Raw genomic sequence first — 12,030 nt, 5'->3', positions numbered from 1 at the left:
TAAATGGCATGGAATTGCTTTATACTATACTTATCTGCTAAGCCTCACATGACCTGTGGTAGCACAAACCTTAGTGGTGTTTATGAACTTTAACAATCAACAGCTGCCATTTGTTTGTTTTGTCAACAGAACACCATTATTCTCCTTCACAAAGTAAAAATTTTCCAAGAGTGAGTTTATCCTTCTACGGTCGAAACAGGCATATAAAATACAATGATAGTTTACACTGCAATGTATAAAAGCTCTCTACAGACTAGACTATTTTAATTAATGGTTGATAACAACCATTATGCTTGTCCAGGACCATTCTATTTATTTTTAACAGTATCTGCATCAGCAGCATGGCAATGGAGTGGAGAAAGTATGACATACACCTAGGGGGGCTCTTTTCCTGAGTTTATATTGTACCTCAAAAGGCGCCATAGGGGCTAGTAATGACAACTACATTAGAGCAATAACAATACTGTCAAAGAGTTACGTATTATAATAGCCAAACCCAACGAAAAGGAGCAACAGTTTACTATTTCTCTTCTAAAATTAGTACAAACAGCTGGTAGTAGTAATTCTAGCTTCTCACTGGATTCTTGACAACATTTTGTTTAAATTTATGTTAGTTTTAAAATGTATTTGCATGATTCTGCAAATGATCTATTGTAATGATCTATCATGAGGTTGAGTAAACTCTTAACAGACCTATTAAAGGGTAATGAGTGCAAATTAAAATGACATTTGATTTCTCATTTGCTATTAAAATATTAATTATTATTCTGGTACCAGCAAATAGGAATAATTAAAAAAGCTTATAAATTCCATATTGCCATAGAAATATAGAATTCTGATTTTTGAATACATGAAGTGCTGAACCTTCTTTGGAAGAATGAACCATTGAGTGAGTGAACAAAAATGGAATTTTCGTGATTATGACAACTGCACATTGTAATTAATTTAGTTCTTCTGAAGTTGCATGGTTGAATTCCACTTTTTATGCACATACAGCATGGACAGCAGCAGGGAAGCTTTTCCACATTGCCCCACCAACATGCTTGAACCCTAACTTGGAGATGAACAGCAGCAGAAAGCAGCAATTCAGTTGCTCTGCCTATGGCATCGTTGACTCCTTTATTACGACTGCTATCAATAATGATGGCAGCTTTTGGTTCATGCACTGAGACCAACAAACTCATTATGCATAGCTACTGAACAGTAACTACTTGTCCCTGTACCACTTGTACTTCACTGTCCTTTATGTAGTTGCAAAAATGAGAAGTTAAATACTCCTACTGCGTGTGTATTTATTCAGTTATCCTTACAATGTTTATAACATGTAGAGATTTAAGTCTTGTTTGGGGTGGACATCCCATTGCAGTCAGATTAGAATAGGTTCCTTCTTCTAACACATACTGATTACCAGAGAAATCTTCTTTATCATATGCAATCCAACTGCAGGAAGAGAAGGAAAAATCTAATAACTAAAGTATTCCACTCATAACCAAAGTTCCGTCAATGCTTCCCAATATTCCTTAGCATGTAAACAATCATTTTTAATCACTCAAATATTTTAGCGGAAATAAGCTACTGAGAGAAACATGACAAACTTCAGAGGTATTGGAGAGTTAAAAATTCACATGATGAACTGCAAAACTTTTTTCCTTCCATTTAACTCCACAGTTGGTATGTGAAACTGGATCCTTCACCCATTTCCAATTTCAGAAAGTTGGAATATTTTTAAGTTTTTTACCATTTCAATGATTTTGCAATAATCATAATTCCATGCTTACCTGCCGCCCAAAACTTTTGAAGACTTTGTAGCAAATGAATCGTCAATATAATTGGTATTTTTCTCAAATATTTGGCTGTTACCTTTGAATTCTGGCTCTGAAAATAGCTGGACCTTTAAAATTATAGTGTACATATTAAAAGGATATTGTATAATAATGCATTCAGCACCCTTTAACTAGGTAAATCAAACATTACTTCCATTCATGGTTATATTCAAATGCATTTAAAAACCCGGAATCCTTCAGTTTTGCAACATTAACATATTTTATTATCCACGAGTTACTTTTCTGAAAGATTGCCAGGTAACCAGATTGAAAATTACTTTCTGCAGTAAATCATTTAGCAACATACAAAACAGTTCAACAACTACTAGTAAACAGACATAGATTGTTTAAATATATCCCAGATTAGATTTTTAAAACTTCCTTGTAAGGCAAGATGGTAAATGGTCTATCAAACTCATCTGTCCTGGTTCTTTAATCATATTCTTAGAAATACATTTTCCCTTCCCCATCCATATCAAACTACCTGATTTCTCAGAATATAAAAGTTTTGTATGAACTTTGTAAGCCACTCAGATACCACAATGATGGGTGTGGTATAAATTCCCAGATGAGACAGATAGTATTTGTACTGCTAGAACTATAGTTGTGTCAACACTTATATTACAAACCCCTTTACCTTGTTTAAAATTTCACCCTAGGCTGAAAGCCAAACACACACACACACACACACAATGAATTAATAATTCATATTAATTACTATATGAGGATAGTTGATCGCATAATTAAATCTGATCACACAGGAATCATCCCTATCATAATAATTATGCCAAATTTATTCACACTTAAAAAAGATACACGTCCAGGCATGTAGAGATTTCCACAAGAGGAATATCATGTACAACAGAATGTGCCCCCAAATAAAACATAGGTCCAGTGTTTCTTACCTCACTTAAGAATCTGTTTAGAAGTATACAATATGCAGGTATAGACAATTTAAAAAAAAATGTGCATGGGGCTGGGCAATAAACAACCTTGAGGTATTTCTTTCCCCAAAAGCTATAGACAGCTGTGAACAGCAAGGCTTTGGTAAGGCACAATATCAGTTAAGCCTTGTTTAATATGATTTGCATCCTTCTCCCCCCAATAGGGTCATAACTTTGTACTGTATTCACCATTTAGGCTGAACTTTTTCAAGTTTCATCTGTGCCATGATTTTTTTTTTTTTTATTAAAGGAAGGATGAAAACAGATTTTTTTTTTTTTTTTTTACAATGGGAAAAGTGTAAAATCTGTAATCTCACTGAACAGGTAAGTATCCTCTCCATATTCAGAGTCATATCTCCTTGCATGAGTGACAAAAAGTTAAGATTTTACTACTCTTGAAACCATTAAAGCCCTATAGATCTAGGAGAGAAAGACACACCTAGATTCTCTGGTAGCTTGCATTCCATCAACAGAATTGTTAACTAAAGCAGGGAAGGGATAGCTCAGTGGTTTGAGCATTAGCCTGCTAAACCCAGGGTTGTGAGTTCAATCCCTGAGGGGGCCATTTAAGGATCTGGGGCAAAAATTGGGGATTGGTCCTGCTTTGAGCAGGGGTTTGGACTAGATCTCCTGAGGTCCCTTCCAACCCTAGTATTCTATGATTCCATGAAATTCTAATTGCAGGGCTATTTCTGCAACCTCATTACCCTCAGATTATGGTCGGCTACATCTGTGTAACCCCACTGAGGACATAATTTGAGAGTATAGAGGTTGCAAAATTGTGAATGAGGGTACTAATCCATCAAGCTATTTTCAATGCATATTGTCAGGATGCTGAAAAAAGTTGAAACACACAAGCAGCAAAGGAAGAGTTAAGACTGTACAGGCACATTACCTACTGTCAAAGGTAAGTTTCTTCTATGTTCAACAGGTAATGTTAGCTAACACTAAACTTTATTTATGGATAGAAGGAGTTTCTATTTAACCCCCACTTTTTCATTCACTTCTAACATTTTTCTTTTGAAGTTTTAACTTGGTGGGCGCTGAATCCATGAGAAGAAACTGTGTTAATGCAGCGTTAATATTCAGAAATTAAGTCCATAGAAATCAGGAAATGCTGTATTAACTCTGCATTTCCTGATTTCTGTGCTTAATTTTTAAATATCTGATATTGCACCAATAACCCCTTTGCTCCTGAAGTTTTTAAATGCTTGAGGGTCAGGAAATTGGGTAAACAGCAGCAGGGTAAACGAACGGATAGGGAAAGCTAAAGCAGAGATGGGGAGCTGAAGATAATGGAGTCAGAGAACATCAGCTACTCCCATAAAAAGGAACACAATGACACAAAACTATTAGTATTGGTAGTTTCTGAACATTACAGGTTTTCTTGAATTTGACAGGATGTAGTAAACACCACTCCATTCAATTATTTTGGCATCTTAGGCATTTGCTCAACTGCCTAGATATTTTAGTCATTTGATCAAATTACAATTTTGACAGAATGACTGCTTTTTAAAAATTTATATATATTAAACACACTAGAATATATTTGTTTTACAAATTTAGAGAAGGACCTTACCTTGAATTTCCCCATTTGGCTATTGATGGTATCCTAAAAAGTTTGGAGGGAAAAAAACCCAAATATTAAGAGTGATGAAATAATGCAAAAAGCATTCAAAACCTTACAGCTTTAAGAACCTAAGCAAATCTAAATTTCATTAGAAAACAGGAGAAATAGCTACAATCATTTGTCAAAAATGTATAAAGTGTAATAATACCAAAAAAAAAAAGTTTCCTTACCGCAACTATGGGCTGAACTGAAGAGATCTTACTATTCTTGCCTCCCCAGGCCTCAATGCTGGGATACAGTCCTTTATCAAGGATGTACTGCTCTCCTGTAAAGTCAGGATTCTCATAGACTACCCACCTGAAAAAACAGATACCAAAAACTTTTTCAAAACATAAACATGGTGAATATTCATTATTGTCTTAATGTAAGTTTTAAGAACATAAGAATGGCCACAGTGGGTCAGACCAAAGGTCCATCTGGCCCAGTATCCTGTCTTCTGACAGTGGCCAAGGTCAACTGCTTCAGAGGAATGAACAGAACAGGTTCAAGTGATCCAAGAAACAGTTAATGTTACTGATATTTCCAAAGGGCAAACTAGCACACTGTTAAAAATCAAAATTAAAGAAATAGTACATTGCATCAACAATTTTAACCCTCCCAGTACCATGAGGTGCTGAGCCCCTCCTGCTACCACAGGTTTTACTGAGAGCAGTGGGTGTTCAGCACTTTGCAGGCAGCACTTGGAAACTTACAATATGGGGGCCTGATTTTGCAACAGGCAGCTCAAAAGAGCCATATATGGTTTGCACTTCAAAAATCTATTGTAATAAGTCATGCTTTCGCACCATGGATCTACTGTATGCGTATTAAGATTCTGGGGAAAACAAAAAGAGAAGAAATTTCAACGCTCTTCAACTTAGCTACCACAAGCCACATGAGGCTGTATGTATTTTATCTGGCAAGATGCTCATTTGTTTTGTCCTTGATCAGAGAGAATATTTTGAGGTGTTTCAAATCTAAAGCTTTTATTATGTTACTAATTCTATAATTTTTATTTATTAGCTTGAGCTAAGAAATAAATAAGCTCTCTCTTGTAAAACGTGAGGATGTTTGGAAACAAATTTTTGCATGATGAACAGAAGCATTAAGGATACTCTGCTACAATAACATATTATGCATTTCATAAAAAAATGAACCTGACTGAAGAGGATTTTTTTTACATGACATCACACCTAAACAAAAACATTTGACTCGTTTGCAAAAGTCTGCTAAGGTAAAGTGTCCTTCCTGCTAGAAAATATGCCATCAAAGGGAAGGACGTTTTCCCCACAAAATTAAATGCTAAAACAAAGTGAAATATCTTAACAGATTCAAAGGTTTTAAGGCTGCATGGGATCATGATGAGTCCAACCATATGCACAGAAAAGACCATAGAATTTCTACATCAAGCCCCTAACTTCTAGTTCAGCTAGAACATGTGTTCTAGAAAGACATCCAAACTTGATTTAAAGAATTCAAGTGATGGGGAATCTACCAAATCCCCAAGTAAGTTGTTCCGATGGTTAATTACTCTCACTGATAAAAAATGTGCAACTTATTTGTTATCTCAATATATTTAGCTTCACTGAATCTTGTCATACATTTGTCTGCAACATTAAGGAGACTCTACTATTAGATGTCTCCCCTGGATCATAGAATCATAGAATAATAGAGTTGGAAGGGACCTCTGGAGGCCATCTAGTCCAACCCCCTGCCCAGAGCAGGACCAATCCCAACTAAATCATCCCAGCCAGGGCTTTGTCAAGACTGACCTTAAAAACTTCCAAGGAAGGGGATTCCACCACCTCCCCAGGTAACGCATTCCAGTGTTTCACCACCCTCCTAGTGAAAAAGTTTTTCCTAATATCCAATCTAAACCTCCCTCACTGCAGCTTGAGACCATTATTCCTTGTCCTGTCATCTACTATCACTGAGAATAGTCTAGATCCATCCTCTTTGGATCCACCTTTCAGGTAGTTGAAAGCAGCTATCAAATCCCCCCTCATTCTTCTCTTCCATAGACTAAACAATCCCAGTTCCCTCAGCCTCTCCTCATAAGTCATGTGTTCCAGACCCCTAATCATTTTTGTTGCCCTTTGCTGGACTCTCTCCAATTTCTCCAAATCCTTCTTGTAGTGTGGGGCCCAAAACTGGACACAGTACTCCAGATGAGGCCTCACCAATGTCGAATAGAGGGGAACGATCACGTCCCTCGATCTGCTGGCAATGCCCCTACTTATATATCCCAAAATGCCACTGCCCTTCTTGGCAACAAGGGCACACTGTTGACTCATATTCAGCTTCTCGTCCACGGTCACCCCAGGTCCTTCTCTGCAGAACTGCTGCCTAGCCATTCGGTCCCTAGTCTGTAGCGGTGCATGGGATTCTTCCGTCCTAAGTGCAGGACTTTGCACTTGTCCTTGTTGAACCTCATCAGATTTCTTTTGGCCCAATCCTCCAATTTGTCTAGGTCCCTCTGTATCCTGTCCCTACCCTCCAGCGTATCTACCACTCCTCCCAGTTTAGTGTCAGTTTAGTGATGTAAGTACTTAACCTTCTCTTTGTTAGAAGCTAGATAGACTAAAGAAATTCCATCTTTCTCTGTAAGGCAGGTTTTGAAGACTTCAAATAATTTAACTTTTTCCTGAACCTTTTCCCATTTGTCAGTATTGTTTCTAAAGTGCAGATACTAGAACTGGACACAGTATTTGAGTAACAGTCTCACTAAAATTGTATGCAGGTATAATAACATTGCCCTACTTCGATCAATATTCTCCCTTGCTTATACATCCCAGAATTGCATTTGCTCTCTTAACCATCTCATCACACTGAGTTCATGCACTGAAACCTACTTATAAGTAAGACACTCCCCATCTCCCCCAAGAATTTCACCATTTCACAATGTCCAGAACAGCAATTTTCATACCATAGTGCATTAAAATATGGAATTTTCATTTTACTTCACTGTAAACCAACTTTCACTATATACAAGAATTCACCATAAGAGGACATCCCTGTACTAAAGAAGAGATTCTATTGACAAAACTATTATTCAAAGCACAAGGAGCCTGATTCTCAGCAGCTGTAAAGTGGGACAGCTCCACTGACTTCATGAAACTAAGTTGATTTATGCCAGCTGAGGATCTGACATGAGGAGTACAAAATTCATTAAAATACATAAAATTGGTACTCAAGTTTTGTATGATTTGTCCACAGTGAACATATTCTTATAATCCTTCATATTACCTCTCCTTCTGAGTCATGTATAACTGAGTCTTTTAACGTGTTATTCTCTAATAATTTAAGGCATATTCCAGGACACACACCCACGTCATTTTAAACCTACTTAATCAAAGTGACACAGGTATGTATGGTAAACTAACCACAAAGTTAAAAATGTTTGAAGTGTGCATACTATACCTGTAGGTCACATATGCCAGAAGCTTTGAAAATGAAACTGCCTTGGCCAATTTCTCAAACAGATGTTTACCAGCCTCTCAAATTACACAGACATCTGTGTATCACTAAACTTCATGAATAATCCTAATAATTTTTTTAAAATATGACCTCAAATTCTGTTTCAGTTATTTCAAACTATATTTACTACCATGAAAATAAATATTTATGATATTAAATCTAAGTGGGAGTGTTAATACATGCCAGATCGCCCATGAGCGTCTCTCTCCACACTATGCAAACACCACTCTATCTCCATCCTCCACCAGCTTAAAGAGGGCTGTACGCTTCAGCACATCAGCTGGTAGCACTACCATGGTATCACATGAAGTATCCAAGAACCATAGTTCTGATTCAAGAAAGCATCCCATTAAAGGCAACACTTAAGTATGTGCTTAACTTAATGCATATGATAAAGTCCCATTGAAGTCAATGGGACTTGAGCAAATAGTTAGGTGTTATCCTTAACAGGAGAGGACTTATGGATGTGATTAAGTGGTTTTCTGAATCAGGGCCCATTTGTGGGTTTACAGATCAAACCAGTACCTTTAAGATCATTCAGAAACCAGCTGGAAGCCAGTGCAAACAACTGCACGGGAGTAACATGATAATCATTGGAAGTATTTCTACAACCATATTCTGCACCAGCTGAAGCTTGAGTGGTCTTCAGGTACATCATTCTGTAAGGTGCATCACAGTAATCCAGTCTCAAAATAACAAAGACCTGCATAAGTGGGACAAGGTCTGTGTGCAAAAGAAAGTGTCACAACCTCGTTTCCAAGCACAGCATGAAAGAAAGTACACTGCAGCTACTGTATTTGGATAGCCATAAGTAACTGAGGATACAACATGAACCTCAGGTTGCAAACCTGAATGAAAAAATTAAGGTACCATACTCTCTTAACTGGAGGAGCTAAAAATCTCTACCAGTTCTGGTTGCTTTCTCCATCCCATAAGCTGTCTTTATTTAGGCTGAGGCTCTGCCAGGTAGCTTTCATTCCAGCCCCAATCTTAGCTAGACACTGGATATGTCTAACTGCACCATCCCAATCAGATGAAACAGAGACCCAGGGAGGGGTGTCATCTGCATACACTAATGCTATTGCAGCAGACACTACTATCTCATACCCCTAACAGCCTCTTACACACACTGAATAGGAAGTGTGACAAAACAAAATCCTATGGAACCTCAAAAGAGACCACTTGGGACAGATGAGTCACTGAAATGCAACTCCATCTACTCCTGCTAGTGTCTACAGTCATGTCAACAATACTTTTGTGGCCAACAGATGATCTAAAAGAACCATAATGGATAACTAAATGAGAATTGAGGATACTTGGGACTGCTCAGGATTAGTTCCTTTATCCGTACAATAGTCTGTAATAAAAACCGCTTCTCAGTAGAATTAACCACTTCTTAAGCCTTCTTGCAAGTTCACTTTATTCAGTAAACAAGGTCAGGTCCATACAGTACACTAATTACTTGAAAATTAGGGGGAAAAAAAGTAGTTAAATTAAAGGAGCACAGAATAGTTAACAAAAGTTTATGGGAACTGGGGCTGGGGGAGTTTTTGTCTAAATTAAACACAGGACCAGAACCAAATTTACTCTTGGTCAAAGACCCAAGGTCAAGTATAATCCAATTAACATTTGTATTTTGCAAAATAAGTTAATTTTATTATTTCTTAAAACAAATAGTGATTGAGCTTGACAAGTAAAAACTAAGCAGGAAATCAGAAACACCGAACACTCACAAGAAGCTTAATTTAGTATCTGTTTAAACTTGTTTTTATGGGTGTTACCTTTTGCCACTAAATTCTTCCATTTTCTGCCAATTGGAAAGATCCCAATATGTAAGTAGATATCAATGCTGACTTAAGACAGCAAAGTGGCTCTTACTTTATAAAGGTTTTCCTTTTTTCAAATGACAGAAAAATTATTTCCTGGATTTTCTAACAAACTATGCTGGGATGGTTTCTGGAAAATTTCTGAAGAATGAAACTAGTAATGATTTGTTGTAAAAGTATGCAATAAACGGTGATGTTTTATTCCAATTTGTTTACAATACAATATATACAAAAGTGAAAGTAATCCTTAGAAACAAGCATGTAGTGTTTGAAAATAGTATAGCTAAAAACACACATATGTAATTCTTGAAAAACGTCACTGAATTGTTCACATCTTTGTTAAAAATTTACATTTTTAATCTAAAAAGATATCAGATGAGCTACTTAAAAATTTAACAACAAATTACTGCATCTATGGCATACTAGCCTATTTAATGGTATTTTGCAGTCTAAATAGCTCAGAGAATTTCTAGTTGATAATCACTGCACCTTTAAATGGGGGTGGGGCATGTTGTCTGGCTTGCTGGGGAAGAGGGAATAGCTCTTTACGGCCAAGGGTGGGAGCAAAGATCAGAAGCTGCTGCAAAAGGGGGAGTGGGTCAGCGTGGCGACACTGACTCATCCCCAGGGACCGGAAGGGCTGGGAAGTTCAAAAGGGGCAAGTCTGGCAGGAGAAGCCCCCTTTCCCCACACCAGATGGAGCAGCACCCACCCTGCCTCCCCTTGAGGGGGCAAAATACCAGATTTGGTCAGAATCTGCTGTGGGCATCGAGCTAGCTGCTCCTTTCTAAGGGAGCTGGGAAGGAATTTTTCCCTCACCACCAGATTGGCCTAGGTGGAGTAGGGGGGGTTTCCACCATCCGCACAGCTGGTTCCAGTGGGGCTTTGTCAGGGTGAGTAGGGAAGGGAGTTAGGCTGTAATGTCGCAACTCATTATGCAAGTGTCGGGCAGATGTCTAGTGCAGGTGCTCCACAGGGAAGGGATAAAGGACTTGGTAAAGGACTTAAAAAGGAGGTGTTTGTTAAAGGAGTGGAATGGGAAAGGGGAGTTAGGGGCTCCCATGTCTGGTATGGCAGGGAGCCAACCGCCTCTCTTATAGTCCACCTTAGCCCTCATTTGGGGGAGAAATGGTAAGGTCCCAGCAATGGGTTGGCGGAAGGACAAGGTTGGAAAAAGATGGGGGCTGCCAGAAACTCCCCAGGTAGATAGTGAATGAACATGGAGCTACCTGCACTATACCCTTTTATCTGCCAGGGAGTCCCAGACATCTAATAATAGAGTTGCGGCCTGATTAAAATCATATCAAGTGTTTCCTGACATTCTCTTGGTATAGCTGAACAATAGGGTCTTTGGTTATAGATTCAAATTTGGAAGGGGTTCTTGACCAAAAGCTGTTACCATTTACTGTCTGTTCAGTGGCTTATGTGAAATGAAATGGTAGCTTTGCATTCTTAGTGGACAAATGTCCCTATCTTTGCAATAGACACTTTAGTCTTCTGTCTCAACAAATATATTAAGGATTCAATGGGCCTGGAGACTGAACACCACATTCTGCAGTTAAATGGTGTGGTTCTTCCAGGTTGTCAGATCTCAGGCAAATGAGTAAAAGTGTGTGGAAGCTTGTACTGCTGCTGTCCAGCTGTAACAGTTCTGCAGGGTAGGACAAGTTGACTTTCCAAAGCAGGTGAATTCAGCAGCTTTCATCCACCCCGTATTTCAGTACCTGACACACCACCATCATAAAACAACTGATTTTTCTGGCAAGGGAAGAATTACAGTTTGTGCTCCCAAATACATACCTAACACTTTACAGAACAAATATTCATTACAAATACGGCTTGGTTTACTGAATGTTATTTTTTATAAATATTTCTGCAATGTCCTTCCGAAATATTAATAATACTTTAGCAGTTTAAAAAAATCCTGTTGACACCATGTATCCCATATAAAAAAAATATGAGACACTACAAAAATAGTCTGATAGTCCTTTGGTAAGAGCCCCTGCTACCTGAATTAACTGTTCATTAGTAGGAAGCATTTATTTAAAAGAACGGAACATGCAGGGGAGAAACTGCAGGAGGAGGTGGCAGCAACCAGACACGATAAAAAAAATTAACTTATAGCTACCCCTGCCAACCCATAATCCTTCACTTAAAGTCTTCACATCTGAGGTCAACATTATTATTTTTCCCCAAGAAAATATGAGGAATAAAAAATGGTCAGAAGCTAAAAATCAGGAGTCCCTTCTCTACTGTAACAGATATCAGACTTGCTGCCCTAGTGGTTGTGCAGAGGCTGTGATAGGAGGTCTTCACCCTGTCTCCAGGTTAGGGTAGGAGGAGAAAAAAGG

At 38.1% G+C, this 12,030-nt stretch overlaps 1 protein-coding gene across 2 annotated transcripts in view; it reads right to left on the bottom strand.

Moving 5' to 3' along the window:
• Positions 1-12,030, bottom strand: part of CRYBG1 (crystallin beta-gamma domain containing 1) — a 150,795-nt gene that overhangs the window by 25,519 nt on the left and 113,246 nt on the right. For both annotated transcript variants that reach the window (XM_075126614.1, XM_048844893.2), the window contains 4 exons: positions 4,568-4,694; positions 4,347-4,379; positions 1,779-1,891; positions 1,311-1,440 (listed from right to left, as the gene is read on the bottom strand). In XM_075126614.1, coding sequence (XP_074982715.1) covers positions 1,311-1,440; positions 1,779-1,891; positions 4,347-4,379; positions 4,568-4,694 — 403 coding nt within the window. The remainder of the gene's footprint in view (positions 1-1,310; positions 1,441-1,778; positions 1,892-4,346; positions 4,380-4,567; positions 4,695-12,030) is intronic.

Source organism: Caretta caretta, chromosome 3 (assembly GCF_965140235.1).
Source record: "Caretta caretta isolate rCarCar2 chromosome 3, rCarCar1.hap1, whole genome shotgun sequence".
NCBI classification, from domain to species: domain Eukaryota; kingdom Metazoa; phylum Chordata; order Testudines; family Cheloniidae; genus Caretta; species Caretta caretta.
Note: the sequence above shows the minus strand (reverse complement) of the source record. Positions and strands in the feature narration are given on the sequence as shown.